Raw genomic sequence first — 15953 nt, 5'->3', positions numbered from 1 at the left:
GGGAGGATTTAGACATCAGCGCCTCCAGAGCCTGTCATCCAATGAGAATTTCACGTGGAAAGAAAGTTGGACCTTCCTGTAAACCTCAGTGAGGATAATGGGGAGGGAGGGACCAGGAGGATACTGATAATACCTGTGTGTGGAAAGGGACTTGCCTAAGTTACTGTAAAAACTGAACCTATGGACTAATAATTATTTCATTTCTAGTGCATCAGCTTTTAGGAAAAGGACATCCTACCGATGTCTGTTTGCAATTTCCCTCTAGTAGTCAGAAAACCACAAATGAGATTTCACAGCAAGAATCACAAAGCTATTTTTGTCCAAACTGACAAGTGTGCCTCTCATCTGAAGCTACAAATCAACGTATCTGTCCAGAACTATTAGGGAAAAAAACAGCTGTCCAGACCAAGTTCTGCAAGTAAAACAAGACCTTGAGTAATAGCAAGGGCAGTGTCAGGACCTCAAAGAGACACTAATAGACTACAAAAGTAAACAGGCGTCCAGTCAGGCTGATTTCTTTCATTTGGTTCCTGGCGACAAACGCAATGACAGACAGAGGTCAAACATGTCTTGGTCCAGTCGTTTTCAATTCTTGGCTAAAAGAGGCTTATTTTAAAAACAACTCAAGAAAATGCTACTCTGATATTTCTTATCATTAAAATTACCATCTTTCCATAAATGGTATCCCGTATCATTAAAATCCACATGGGAAGGCCTGGCAAAAGGCACAAAAAGAATCAGAGTTGGAAACCCTACATTGATTACTCTTTTATGATTGACACACTGATAGAGCCAGATTCCTGAATGATTGATATCCCAGCCCAATCACCACTTTCCAAACTGCAATTAGTTCAGGAAGTAAATTAAAAGAGGTACTCATAGAACTTTAGCAGTTGATGGGAAAATTGAGGTTCCTTTGAACCAAATTCAGAGAAATAAGAACTCAAAACTATATTGACATATAACAAAATGGACTTGCTGTTTTCTATAGTTTATTTCTGGTTTCTTTTGGAGAGGAGCAGGGGAGGGGAGCAGTTATAAACCCAAGGTATCAACATACTGACAAATATTTAAAATATGCCCTGGAAAGGCAAAAGTAATACCTTAAAAATGTGCAAATTTTCCACTTACTTTCTGATGAAAATCTATTTCTACTTCATTCATAAAGGAACACTGAGAATAGGTGATAATGAATAAAACAGAATAAACCAAAAATAAAGAGGCAGAGTGGAGCTGGACTGCCAGGATTCAAATCCTAGCTCTACCACTCATGAGCTGTTTGACTTTGGGCAAATTAATTAACCTCTCTGTTTTGCTTATCTTTAAAAGAGAGGTGATAATAACAGGCCTATTTCATAGGGTTCCTAAGACCAGTTAAAGGAGTTATCAGTGGCAAAATACTTAATACAGATATAGAGCAAGTGGTATAGAAATATTTATTACAGTCAACAAAAATCAGCTCATTAACAAAAGTTTCTGGAGTAAATTCAAATTAGCATAATTTTAAATTCAATTATAAATATAGATATTGATGTATCATTGAATTTTTGTTAGAAAACTATTTTGTATTGCATTTTCCCCATGCTTTGGAGATATCTGCAGACATGAAATTATTTTTCATGATCTACAGAGTTGAGAGAATCCACAGAATTGTGGCAACCCTATGCTGTTCTGTATTGTTATTTCTCAGTCCAAGAATGCCCTGCCTCTATCACGCAAGTAAAATTTCCTTGAAGACAGAGACCACATCAGATTTTCATTTTATATACTCGGCAGGACCCTGCAAACTAGTACACGTGAAGTTTGCACTCGTGAAGTTAACTGGGTTAATCTGACAATTTTTATGGCAAGGACCTGCAATTTAATTAAGTTTATTAAATTCTTAGTGTAAATACAGAAAACTTGGCCAATTTAGTTATACTATAATCCTTCAAGTTGTTGAAAACTTTCTTAGGTCATACATGGACTACCATTTCTCCAGAAAGAAAGAAAAAAGCAAATATATTTCCCAAACTCATTTCTTCTAGTGATTTTCTGAATCTTCTTCCAGTTTTCCAAGGTCCTAAAATTTGTGGATTACAAAATATACTGTGAACACTGGTCCATTCCAAAACACCAGGAACAAACAAAACAATCCTCCAAGTTGAAAACCTCCTCTTTCCACATTTTTCAATACTTCTCAGACGGAAGCCTATTTAAGAAAACAGATCTGCTCCTTATTTATAAATGCTAAAGAGACAGAAACTAGCACAGAACAAAGAATTCTAAGAAAAAGATCCCACCCTCAAAAAAAGTGTCAATGCTATATTCAAACATATTTAATAAATATCATTAAAAATCTAATTCCTGGGAATTCCCTGGTGGTCCAGTGGATAGAACTCCACACTTCCATTGCAGGGGACATGGGTTCAATTCCTGGTCAGGGAACTAAGATCCCGCAAGCCTCGTTGTGCAGCCAAAGAAAAAAAAAGGTATTAAAAAAAATCTAATTCCCTTAAAATGCAAGGATTAAACACACCACATTTCATGAAAATGCAGCACTTCAGACGGTAATACATCTGTATAAGGACAGAAAAAAGATTAACATTTTTGCAGACTCAACACATCAACTAGATAGTCCTGTTAGAATAAAATCGTATTCATTACAGATGGGAACAATTGGGTCATTTCATTTGCAGGCAATTTGATGAGAAATGACTCATCTACAGTACTTTCTGGAAACCACGCTATCAAAAACTCTGAAATATATGGCCATAACCTAGATTTTGTCATTACCCCAAGAAAATTCTCTTTTGAAATCGTATATTCTACTTTCTGCGTTGGATCACAACCTTCTTCCTTCTCTTTCCCATTGCCTCGTCACCAAAAATTTGTCCAGGTGTATCAGACCTGTTCCTGACTTCTTTTCCTCCTGTAAGCAGCAATCGCACTCATACACGACTGATCAAGTCAACTACATCTTAAAACCAACTCCCCCAGTAACTCCACACTTCCCTAACCCTTATGCTGCAATCACCTTGCATACTCACATCCTTAGATCAATCTAGCTACCTGAATTCTTGTACTCTACCCCCGAACTCAAGTAATGGAGCATTACTGCATAAAAGTCACAAGACTCAGCTATGTAGTATCTTAACTATTGCCATTTCCACAAGATGACATTACCTCCCACCTCCTCATCAACTCCACAATACGCCCACATTTCCACATTTACACAAATGTACCTTTCAGAAATTTGCTTGATTTATTATGTTTGCTCATCTTCCTCACTGGGATAAAAATAGTCAAGTCCTTTTCATCTGGAAAAGTCTTTGCCTCAGTACTGTTAGGTGGTTATATAATTAAGGAATATACAAAGAGATTTAGAGACAGAAAACTACGGTTGAGCAATAAAAGCAGAAGAGTAATAAAATTCAAGACCAATTTAAAAAATAACAACTCTTAGCAAAATCAGGATGAATTACTTCCTTAATTTGAGAAAGTATATCAAACATCATAGTTAATGCCCAGTTATATCACTTCTATTGAACCTTATGCTAAAAATCTGAGTTTCTGCAATGGGACAAGAAAAAGAAAAGACATGAAGATTACAAAAGACATTACTCACAGACAATATGATTGGCTATAGAATCTTCAGGCAAATTATGTGAATAAGTTCAGCAAAGTGGCTGATATAAGAACAGTATACAAAAAAAGTAATTTACTTCATATACACCAAGAACAAACAGAACATGTAATTTTTGAAAAGATTCCATTTATTACAACAAGAAAAAAATAAGAAGTACCTAGCACTAAGTAACAAAAGATACCTACATCTTTCTGAAGAGAATTATAAAACTTCAAATATATACATTAATGCGGAGCAAAACAAATGGAAAGAGATACCATATTCATAGATGGGAAGGCTCAATATTTTAAAGATATCAACTGTCCCCAAAATGATTCAGAAATTCAATGTCATTCTAATTAAAATACCAACAGTGTACTTCATATACCTTGATGAGCTAACTTTTAAATCTACATCAAAATCCAAAGTGCCTAAAATAGCTAAGAACATGTTAAAATAAAGACCAAGGTAGAGGACTTATTATCAAAACTTACTATAAAGCCATAGTTAAGACAATATGATAATGACACAGAATTTGAACAGACTTAGAAGGACCAAATGAGAACCACAAGTATATTAGAAATTTGAAATATGTCAGAGCTGACATAAATAATTGGGGTAAAGATGAACAATGATAAATCAGTATTAATTCGGAAAATATAAAATTCCAAGAGAAATTCCAGGTGAATTCAGTAAGTAACTGTGAAAAGCAAAACCTAGAAATTCTTAAAAGATGATGCAAGAGAAAAATTTTATGACTTTAAGATAAAAAAATAAATTCTTAATTAAGAGAAAAAGAACACCACCCATAAAAAGAAAAGGCTGAAAATTCTGACTTTATTAAAATCTTAAAATTCTGTGTATCAAAAGGCATCATAATGGTAAAAGGCAAACCAAGACTGGGAGAAAATATTTACCATACAGAAAAATAATACTTGTATCTATAGTACAAAATGAACCAAGGAAAACAGCTCAGTGATAAAATGGACAGAGAATTTAAATAGGTAATTCACAGAAGTGGAAACCCAAATGCCCAATAAATACACAAAAAGATGTTCAACCTTGCTAATCATCAGGAAAATGCAGTTTTAAAACTTTGTTACATCCTTCAGATTGGCAAAAAAAAATTTTTTTTTGTCCTCACAGCATGTAGGATCTTACTTCCCCGACCAGGGATGGAACCTGCGCCCCCTGCAGCAGAAGCAAGCGCAGAGTCTTAACCACTGGACCACCAGGGAAGTCTCAAATTTTTTTAAATTAAAAGTCTGATAAATCCCAACTGTGGAGAGTCAGGAACTCATTCACTATAGATGGAAGAATAAATGGCACAATCATTCAGAATTGCAATTTGTCAATAGTTGGAAAAGCTGAAAAAGCACAAGCCCTCAGATTTAGCAATTCCTGCACTAGGTTTATGCCCTAGAGAATCCTGTACATGTGCTCAACGAGACATGAACAGGAATGCTCACCAGAGCAGTGTCTCAAATAGGAAACAAACAAACACCACCACGTGAAAACAGTATAAATACCTAAAGACAGGAACAAATTAATAAACTGTGGTATATGCAATATGCTTACAATGGAATGTTATACAGTGACACATATCAGTGAATCAGTGATCAATCCAGAGAAATCTCAAAACAATGCTGAAGAACTAAAGAATACAAAAATGTATCGCTTTATCATGTTTTAAAACACACAAAAAATGCTATATATTGCTTATGTATGGATGTATGGATGGAAGGGAAACATGCATGAAAATGATAAACATCAAATTTAACAGAATGATTCTCTCTGGGAAGCAGGGAGGGAGTGGGGCACCGGAGGAGCACATGGGAAGTTTCAATAACATCTGTACACGTTTTTCTTAATCTGGGTAGTGAGTACTTGAGTGTTTGTTAGAATATCCTTCACTCTTTTTTATATGCCTAAAATATTTCATCTTTTAAAAGATGGAGAAATCTGAAGATAGAAGACATAGGTGTGTACTTTACAATGGATGCATTTAATTGTATATAAATTACACCTCGATAGTTATTTTTAAAAAAGGAAAACAGGGGCTTCCCTGGTGGCACAGTGGTTGAGAGTCCGCCTGCCGATGCAGGAGACACGGGTTCTTGCCCCGGTCCGGGAAGATACCACATGCCACGGAGCAGCTGGGCCCGTGAGCCATGACCGCTGAGCCTGCGCGTCCGGAGCCTGTGCTCAGCAACGGGAGAGGCCATTAACAGTGAGAGGCCCGCGTACCGCCAAAAAAAATTTAAAAAAGGAAAAAGGTTACAACCTGTGTTTAAGGAATTGCTGTATAGAATTCTGTATAGAATTGCTGTATGGTCCAAATATTTTCCAGCTCCAACCTGTGTTCCTAAAGATGGAGCCTAAGCTAAATACGAAATATTTTAAAATAATAAAAACAATGAACAATTTTTTGGAATAATTTTTTAAAGTAACCAAGAGTTTATTTTAAAGTCTAGAATTATTTTAATAAATTAAATTTTAAATTAGTAATTTTAATAAATTAAACTTGGTAGGTTTACATTTATTAAATTTTATTAACTTGATAATCAAAAAATACTAGTTTCTTTATTTTTAAAGCCAAAGAGAAAGATTTTTCTCCATGTAGACAAGTTCCAGTCTCCAAATCACAAACATTCTATCCTGCATGACCACGTATCATGGTTTCACTGAAAGACTATGGGATTAGAAAGAGAAGACTTTGGTTCTAAACTACCTAGCTAGTAGAATTTTGTAGAAAATCTAATAAGAAAATGTATATGACAATATTTTAAAAGGCATAAGGTATATCATTAAAAATATAAGGAGATAATATTATTACTATCATAAAGCCAGATAAGTATGTTTCCATGTGTTATTATTCCACCCAGGTTATCCAACTAAAAAAAAATTTTGTTTTCATTTTTCCTTGTCTCAATCAATATATTTAATACAGTTAAAATGCAAGTAAAAATAATTTGTTATTAGAACATTAAAAGCCTACCAAAAGTAGGTTTCACTAAGTATTCTTAGATCATAACATATTCAGTTGTTTCTTAAGCTGCCTTTTATTTAACACTTGCAATTGATGATTTCTTAGCTTATCCTGACCTTTGCTTATGAGAAAGGAAAGCACTGCTCTGATGTCCTTGAAAAGTTAGCCTTGGGACTGGAAAAGAAATGAACACATTCCTTTAGGTACCCAATGCTTTAAACAACCTGCCAGACAAGAGGCACTAGTAGATAATTAGCTATTTGAAGACTGAAATTATAAAGAACTTTCCCCAAAGAATTGTTTTTGTTTCTTCATTAATATTCACAATTCAATTATAAGAAGCAGAGTTAACACGTGATGACTGTTCACAACTTTTGGGATATTATGCGAAGCCCTTCACATGTATTAGCTCATTTATTCTTCACATCCACACAATGAAGTGGGAAATATTATGTCCTTTCACAGGTGAGGAAACAGGCATAAAGAGGTCAGATAGCTAACTGGAGATTATATAATTACTAATAGTAAATTTGGAACCAGAACACAGGTCCGTCCGGAACCAAATCTGGTATTTTTAACCACTATTTCACAGTGCCTCGGTATATAAATACAAATGTATAAAAGGCTGAATAGAGTGCACTCCCCAATTAATGTCAAGATTGAAGGAGACATCGAATTCTAATACTGGTTCTTGCTAAGTGTCAGAATGTCGAGTGATCTAATTTTTATTTTAAGTTAACTTTAATCATTGAAGTTTTAAATTTAGTTTTCTGTATTTTCCTAAATTTATACAATGGAGCACGTTCAACTTTTATAATAAAAGTAAATGTATCGGAAAAATCACAAGAAAATAGGTTTATATGCATGAACTTAACAGCTTGAGTAATAACTTAAAAGAGTTCAAAGAGTTTGGAGAAATTTTAAAATATCTATTCACGGATCAGATTCAATTCACATGTGCGGGATAACGTGATAGGTGCCCGGCTCTGCGTGAGGCACCTACCTTTGCAAACACCTGTACCTATGAAGAAACGGGGGTTCAGAGGATTCTCAGAGGAAGTAGGATTCCAGCCCTGTGCTCCTCGGCTGGCTCCAATTATAACAAGGAACGCTTCAAACGGGGACAACATGATGATTAGAAACCAGCAGCTTCAAACTCCTGGCTCTCCTAGTCAGGCTCAAGGAGTAGCAGAGATGCTCTCTCATCATTCTCTCCAACAACTTAGTTCTGTAGGCCCTGCTCACTCTCTCTAATTCTGTATACAAGATGAGTGTGGGCAGCCTCTGGGTCAGGGTCGGAGTCTACATGAATGGTCAGTATTCATTTCCTTAACCGTCCAACCTCAGCACCTGTCTGCCCAATGTCATGGGCCCTGCCGGTATCCTGCCGTTTCAACCAACCATCCCTTCTTCTCCAGGACTTGCCATCAACTCTGGATGCTTCCAGACTTCTCTCTCCTGCACAGTAATCTCAGGGACTGGCCCACGGGCACCTTGAGGGCTATGTCTCATTCATGTAGAGTACACAGTGAGGTTCAAAGGGCTTATGAATCATTAATTCATTAACATCTTGACTGTGCCTGACAACCGTCATTGCCACCAAACCTTTTTTCTTCTCTGGATTTCTATTCCAGGTCCCTCTCAGCCCGCCCTGTCAGTGCCCAGGATAAGAAAGGGAAATCAGCAGATGCAAGAAACCATGAAGTCATATCTGTATGCTGCCAGCAACTCCATCAAGGGCAAGAGAAGAAGAAACTAAATGCACTTATGCAAAGGATACATCTAAGAATGCAGAAGAAAGACACTTGCAGGCAAAATTTCTTTTCAAGTGCTCCGAACCATGGCAAGTGCTCAGAGACATTAAAAGGATTCTGCTTGCTCAAAGTTTTGGAGAAAAAAAGAGAAGTTAAAGATGGAACGACAGTTATGAAACAATGTTTGGCTCAAGAGAAAGACAGTCTTCTCTTCATTAGAGTTTTTTTATTAAACTACTAGAGATGCAGTGAGGGAAAAAAAGTGACAGAGGTAATAAATACATTCTTCTTGAATGTGGTCAAAGTCTTAGTGTCTATGATTTTGTTTTACAGTGTTTTATATTTGTGCCTTTTTAAAAGTACTTGTCACTTTTGACATTAGTAGAAAACAAGCATTTCATTTCCTCAAGGTTTTCAGAGTTTCTGGAAAATAAGAAATCTGAATTACGTAAAAATAAGTACCGAATACATCAGCAATTTACAACAGCTTCTCCCCCTGAAGAGCAATATTCAGTATCTAACGCTGAAGGAAGTGAGGCTGCTGATCTGTGGAGGGCAATGGATTCCCCCAGGATTAATCATTTTAATCGATTAACATCATCACCGTGCCAAGTTACAAGAAGTCATTCAAAAATATGCAAGATCTTTTTCAAAGGCAGAGGAAGGTAAATTGTCAGAGAAACTCCAAACAGGTATCATCTTACCCACAGATGTTTGGATTTGGGAGAATACTGAACAATGTCTGCTTCATCTATGTCATTAGGTTTGGGTTCTAAATAACACCAAATAACTTAAGTATTGTACATATAATATCTATACTACTATCACAGCTAATGTATATTTGATGACAATTTGTTCCGTTATTCTTTTTTTTATTCTTCATTTTATATTGGGGTATAGTTGATTTTCAATGTTGTGTTAGTTTCAGGTGCACAGCAAAGTGATTCAGTTATATATATACATATGTCTGTTCTTTTTCAGATTCTTTTCCCATAAAGGTTATTGCAGAGTACTGCATAGAGGTCCCTGTGCTATACAGTAGGTCCTTGTTGATTATCTATTTTATATACAGTAGTGTGTATATATTTATCCCAACATCGTAATTTATCCCTCCTCCCCTTTGATAACCGTAAGTCTGTTTTCGAAATCTGTGCATCTGTTTCTGTTTTGTACAGTTATTCTTAACTTGAAAAAGTACACTTAAGTAGAGCAAAATAAAAAAATCAAGAAAATCAAAAAAATCGGCTTTTAGTAAGTTATACTTAATGTACTTTACATTGCTCTGTTCTAGGTGAAAATAACTGCCCTCCGCCTTCCTCCCTCTCTTGAATTTTCAGATGCTTACTGTCTCCCATGATCTTTTGACTCCTGTGTAAAGCACCGTCCAAAGGCTAATTAATTGGCTGAACAGTTGAATGTGCAGCTTCTGTTACGTAAGTTGAGTTCACAGAATTTAGAATGACTAATCAATGTATTAAATGCCATCTGAAATGATTTTGTTCAGTCGAGTCTTGGCTCTGTCCCCCAGAGCCACCAGGCCTTGGACAAGTCACCCCATCCCTGCGAGTTTAGTCTCCTGGAACTGAACATTCTACAGAAACTCCTACCCCAACTATGTCACTGTGGTTTTGGGATGAGGGCCTGGAAGAAATTCGAAAAGGTGTGGTCATGGGTAATCAGGGACTTGCATACACCAAATCCACTTAGTCTTACTGAAGGGACCTGACCTAAAAATGGAGCATATATTACTCAGTAAGTAATAATCACAAGGGCAGCAACAACAGAAAACTCCTATCACCCACTTCTTCCTTTGGAAAAAATTTCTATCAGTCATTTGATATTTTAAATAGTCATTTGAGAGTTTTTCACATAACACTGATATCTGTCAGCAAGAATAATAAATGCTCCCTGGTTCTATCATTAAATCAGATCAAAAGCGGCTAAAATCGTCTTTTCATCTTATAGAGCTAGAGATTACTTGCCTACCGACAGCATTGCGTGGTTTGATTGTGCTGCCCTTTATCTGGCCTCGATCAGAACACAAACTTGGCAACACAAGCCACACTGCAGCAAAAGAAATGTTGTTTTATAGCCAACAGCTCACTTTTCTTGTTAAAAATGGCGAACAGGGCTTCCCTGGTGGCGCAGTGGTTGAGAGTCCGCCTGCCGATGCAGGGGACACGGGTTCGTGCCCCGGTGTGGGAGGATCCCACATGCCGCGGAGCGGCTGGGCCCGTGAGCCATGGCCGCTGAGCCTGCGCGTCCGGAGCCTGTTGCTCCGCAACGGGAGAGGCCACAACAGTGAGAGGCCCGCGTACCGCAAAAAAAAAAAAAAAAAAAATGGCGAACAGTTTTGTCTGATAAAATCTAAGGCAGTCAAGATTCAATGCAAGCCCTGTCAAAATCCCAATGGTATTCTTTGCAGAAAGAGAAAAAAAATCCTAAAATTCATACAGAATCTCAGGGGAACTTGAATAGCCAAAACAATTCTGAAAAAGAAGAACAAAGCTGGAGGCCTTACATTTCCTGATTTCAAAATATACTACAATGCAAAAGTCATAAAGACTGTGTGATACTGCCATAAAGACAGATATACAGATTGATTAAACAGAACAGAGTCCAGAAAAAAACCTTTGGGTATATGATCAAATGATTTGCAACGAGAGTGTTAAAAGAGTACACAATGGGAAAAAGACAGTCTCTTCAACAAATCGTGTTGGGAAAACTGGATATCCACATGCAAAAGAGCAAAGCTGGACCTCTACCTTACACCATATACAAAATTAACTACAAAAGCTAAAAAATAATAAATATGAGTTTACATACAAGACAGAAACAGACTCACAGACATAGAAGACGATCTTCTGGCTACCAAAGGGGAAAAGGAAGCGGGGAGGGACAAATCAGGAGTATGGGAGTAAGAGATACAACTACTCTAAATAAAAAAGATAAGCAACAAGGATTTACTGTATACCACAGGGAATTATATCCAACATCTTTTAATAACATATAATGGAATATAATTTGCCAAAAATAAAAACTGAATCACTATGCTATACACCTGAAACTAATGCAATACTGTAAATCAAATATACTTCAATTAAAAATTTTTTTAATAAATACATAAACTAAAATGGATTAAAGACCTAAACCTAAGACCTAAAACTAAAAACGTCCTAGAGGAAAACACAGCATGAAAGTTTCAGCACACTGGATCTGGCAATGAGTTCTTGGATATGTCATCAAAAGCACAGGCAACGCAAGAAAAAAATAACAATAAATTGGACTATATCAAACTTAAAAACGTCTGTACATCAAAGGAAAACAATCAACAGAGTGGAAAGGCAACCTATATAATGGGATAAAATATGTGTAAATAATATATTGGTTAAGGAGGTAATATCCAGAATATGTAAAGAATTTCTACAGCTCAACAACATAAAAATATTTGTAATAGGCAAAGGACTTAAATAAACAATTCTCCAAAGAAGATATACAAATGGTCAGCAGGCATATAAGAAGATGCTCAGCGTCACTAATTGCAAAAGAAATACAAATCAAAACCACAATGAGATACCGCATCACACTGCTTAGGATGGCCGTTAACAAAAGAACATAAAATAACAGATGTTGGCAAGGACGCGGAGAAGTTAGAACCTTTGTGCGCTGTTGGCAGGAATGTGAAGTGGTGCAGCCATTATGGAAAAAACCATATGTGAGTTCCTCAGAAATTTAAAAATAGAATTACTATATGATCAAGCAATCCCCCTTCTAGGCATTTATCCAAAACAATTCAAAGCAGGATCTTGAAGAGATACTTGCACACCTATGTTCATTGCAGCACTATTCACACTACAAGAGGTGGAAGCAACCCAAAGGTCCACCAAAAGATGAACAGATAAAGAAAATGTGATGTATACATACAGTGGAATATTACGCAGCCTTAAAAAAGTAAATCCTGTCACATGATACAACATAGGTAAACCTGGAAGACATTATGCTAAGCAAAATAAGCCAGTCCCAAGAGGGTAAATACTATGTGATTCCATCATATACCTAATGTCATCAAAATCATAAAAACTGAAAACTGAAAGGTGGTTGCCAAGGCAGGGAGGAGGTGAAGGAATTCGTTTTTAATGGGTATAGAGTTTCAGTTCCGCAAGATGAAAAAGTCCTAGAGATTTGTTACGACAATGTGATAATACTGAACGCTAGTGAACTGTATACTTAAAAATGATGAAGATGGAATTTTAATGTTATATGTTTATTGCCATAATTAAAAAATGAAAAAAAAAACAAGATACAAAACAAAAACTCTGTTAAAAAATCTGAGGCAGTTGATATTGAGACTACAAAATAACATTGCAACACTAGACTCCACAGATAAAGTCACCTAAGAATAAATTTTAAATGGCATAATGGTAAGTGCTAACACTTAGTGAGCATATATACCAGGTGCCGGGCTAGGAGCTTTACATGTATTTTCTGATATAATAATCCCAACAGTGTTAGATGAGAATTACTGTCTCCATTTCATATAAAATACTGAGGCTTAGAGAGGTCACATTCTGGTAAGAATTGCATGACTCCCAGCCTGTCCTGCTGAGTGCTGTGCTATATGTCACATGACCTAACACCATCCCTGAACACTCACCTAGACCAGAGAATAAAACCCATGAAGGATGCCATCTTTTCCTAATTAAACAGAAATGAACAGACAAAAAAGCAATGCTGAGCTTTAGAAAACTTAAGCATGGTGCCCCCTGTGGATTTCCCATTTTTATTACAGAGAGAGCTTACAATACCTACCCCAGATGAGGAGTCTCTCACTCTTATCCTTCCTTTTTTTAAAATGCTTATTTTATACTGGAGTATATAGCTCATTAATAATGTTGTGTCAGTTTCAGGTGTACAGCAAAGTGATTCAGTTATATACATGTATCTATTCTTTTTCAAATTCTTTTCCCATTTATTACAGAATATTGAGCAGAGTTCCCTGTGCTATACAGTAGGTCCTTATTGGTTATCTATTTTAAATACAGTAGTGTGTACATGTCACTCCCAAACTCCCAACCTATTCCTCTCTCCCACCCTTCTTCCCCCTCCCACCGCGGTTCCTTCTCTAAGTCTGTGAGTCTGTTTCTGTTTTGTAAATAAGTTCATTTGTATCACTGTTGACCTAAACTTCTAAGTAAATGACAGAAAACCACCTTTGTGGAAATATATTTACAGCAGAAGCATACTCATTCAGCGACCTTGCACAGGCACATCACAGCAGGTATATATCATGACATTCCTTCACCAGAACAGCAGTCAGTGGGCCCTGATCAATTTCAGCTCCCTCATCTCAAACTAGCTGCTTAAGGACTGGGGACCCTGAGACCTGGCTGGTGCTGCTGGCTCAGCCACATGGCTTTAGTGATCTGGGCAAAGAGAAGAAGAAGTTAAATCCAAGTGTGAAAAGAAAAGATCCTTTAGAAGTATGCATAACGTGACAGACAGAAAAGAGCTTTAAGATTTTTCATGGACACAACCACAAAAAAGCAAATTGCAACTGAAAACTCAAATTTAAGAAATCCAAGCCTTCACAGATACAGTTTGGGGAGGACCTTGGGTTCTTAAAATAATCCCCCAAATCTGTCAGTCCATACGAGATTCTGCAATTTTGTCGTCTGCCTTGCGCCAAGGGAGCAATTTCATAATGAAAGTCTATGACATTCTCATCACTGCATTTCTATTACAACTCTAATCTGAATTGGGGGGGCGGGGCTCTGAAGGGTCCCATCGATTGACTTTGTGAACTTAGCACAGATCCAGGCTTCGGCAAGGCTGCAGTGAGCTCTAGCTCTGGCTTTTGGAGGTGATGGAAAGCTGATCTCCTTTCCCTGGGTTACCCTCACTGGTCGGTGCAGGCCCCAGAGCTACCCAAAATGCTGCAGTAGCACAGACGCAGCTATCAGAGCCAGGCTCTCCGGGGGCCTCGAGATGCTGGCTGCGTCCTCTGCAGCCTATGAGCTCTGCAGTCATTTGACACAAATATGTCCAGAGTCTGAAAACTTACTGCGGGTTTCAGTGACACTCATAACCACAGGGAAAAGTGAATAGTTACTTTTTTTTTTTTAAGGGTTTTCTCTCTGTTTTCAACAGCAAATCAAGATGATGCGATTTCTGGGGACATATGGGAAAGGACACAGTGACGCAGGTCTATTATGCAAGTGGATCTTATTCTGTTTCTGTTGTTCCACTGGAGGAAATGCCCAGAATAATCATCCAGAATTTAGCCTTCAATTTGGTAATCAAAGTTGAAATCAGACAACTGTAAATCAAACTATCTAACCAAACACTGGGGATCACTGTCACCTTACAAGTCAAAAAATCAAAACAACGTCAATATTCAGAGCCATGTGGTCCAGTTAAACTGAAATCAACACCACTGCAACAGTCTGACAGTGGGATCCAGATTTCCCCTCATATATATACTAAGGATCTCATAGGACCATGTATTTGTTTTTACATCTGTAATCGTATGTTATAAAAGAGGCAAACATAACCATAATGCTTGCATTAAAATAGTTCTAAACGTACTACCCAAGCATTATAATAGGGAGACTTTGCCACAGGTCGTAATTATGTCTGGAAACTACATACAGAGAAATGTAATAGACAGAAAAATATTTTTCTAATTCACAACGATAAAGTCCTATAAGACAAGAGCTCATCTCTCATGACACGGGATGCATCATTTACCCACAAGAGGGCTTTGGATTACCAGGGGGGAAGCAGCTCCCAGGTTACAGACCTGTGAGGTTCTGGAGAATAGCCCTCAGACCCCCTGAAACCTAAGAAATCAAGGACCGGAGACCCAGAAATAGATTCATGTCAGGACAATCCTGGCAACGAAACCTTTCGTGTCAGGACAATCCTGGCAATGAAACCTTTTGGCCAGGCACCTAAGGAGCAAGCACTGTTGTTTTCCAAGCTGTTCAAACTTCAGGTGAACTGAAGCCTGCATGACACAGCTGCCAGAAGCTCTGCAGCAACTGACTGTGATGCACAGAGCAGCAAAAGAAGAGCCAGATGCTGATGCTTCCTTAGTCTCCTCGGTGTCACGTGTTATGTACAGAAGTCTAACTGTTCCCGAAAGACGAGTCTTGTGACCACTGCCTGAGAATGTCCACTCACTTTATCCTTCATTCACCTTCCCAAATGGACCGTGAGTTATGGAGGCAGGTAACTGTGTCTTCTGCGTGGCTGCATCCCCAGTGCACACAGTAAGTACTCAGGGGTGTGCTGTTTGTTACTGGACTGAGAGTCTGAGACACTTCTTTTGAATCCAAGGGGTGCCAATCTAAAGATGAACCACAGGTGAAGGAGCTGGTGATAGGGGATCTGTGGAGTAAAGGAGTGCTCCAAGGAAAGATAACAAGCTCTGCTTTAGATAGAAGGAGCATGTCTTAGTCCATTCAGGCCGCTGTAACAAAGTACCACAGACTGGGTGGCTTGTAAACAACAGACATTTATTTCTCATGGTTCTAAAGGCTGCAAGTCCAAGATCAGGTGACAGTATAGTTGGGTTCTGATGAGAACCCTCTTCAGGTCACAG

The 15953-nt window shown here is 37.6% G+C and overlaps 1 protein-coding gene across 1 annotated transcript in view; it reads right to left on the bottom strand.

Annotated features, from left to right (window-relative positions):
• Nucleotides 1–15953, bottom strand: part of RYR2 (ryanodine receptor 2) — a 644069-nt gene that overhangs the window by 581942 nt on the left and 46174 nt on the right. The window contains 1 exon segment of the mRNA XM_032609082.1: nucleotides 7600–7707. Coding sequence (XP_032464973.1) covers nucleotides 7600–7707 — 108 coding nt within the window.

Source organism: Phocoena sinus, chromosome 16 (genome assembly GCF_008692025.1).
Source record: "Phocoena sinus isolate mPhoSin1 chromosome 16, mPhoSin1.pri, whole genome shotgun sequence".
Taxonomy (NCBI): domain Eukaryota; kingdom Metazoa; phylum Chordata; class Mammalia; order Artiodactyla; family Phocoenidae; genus Phocoena; species Phocoena sinus.
This window is presented reverse-complemented; position numbering and strand designations above follow the sequence as displayed.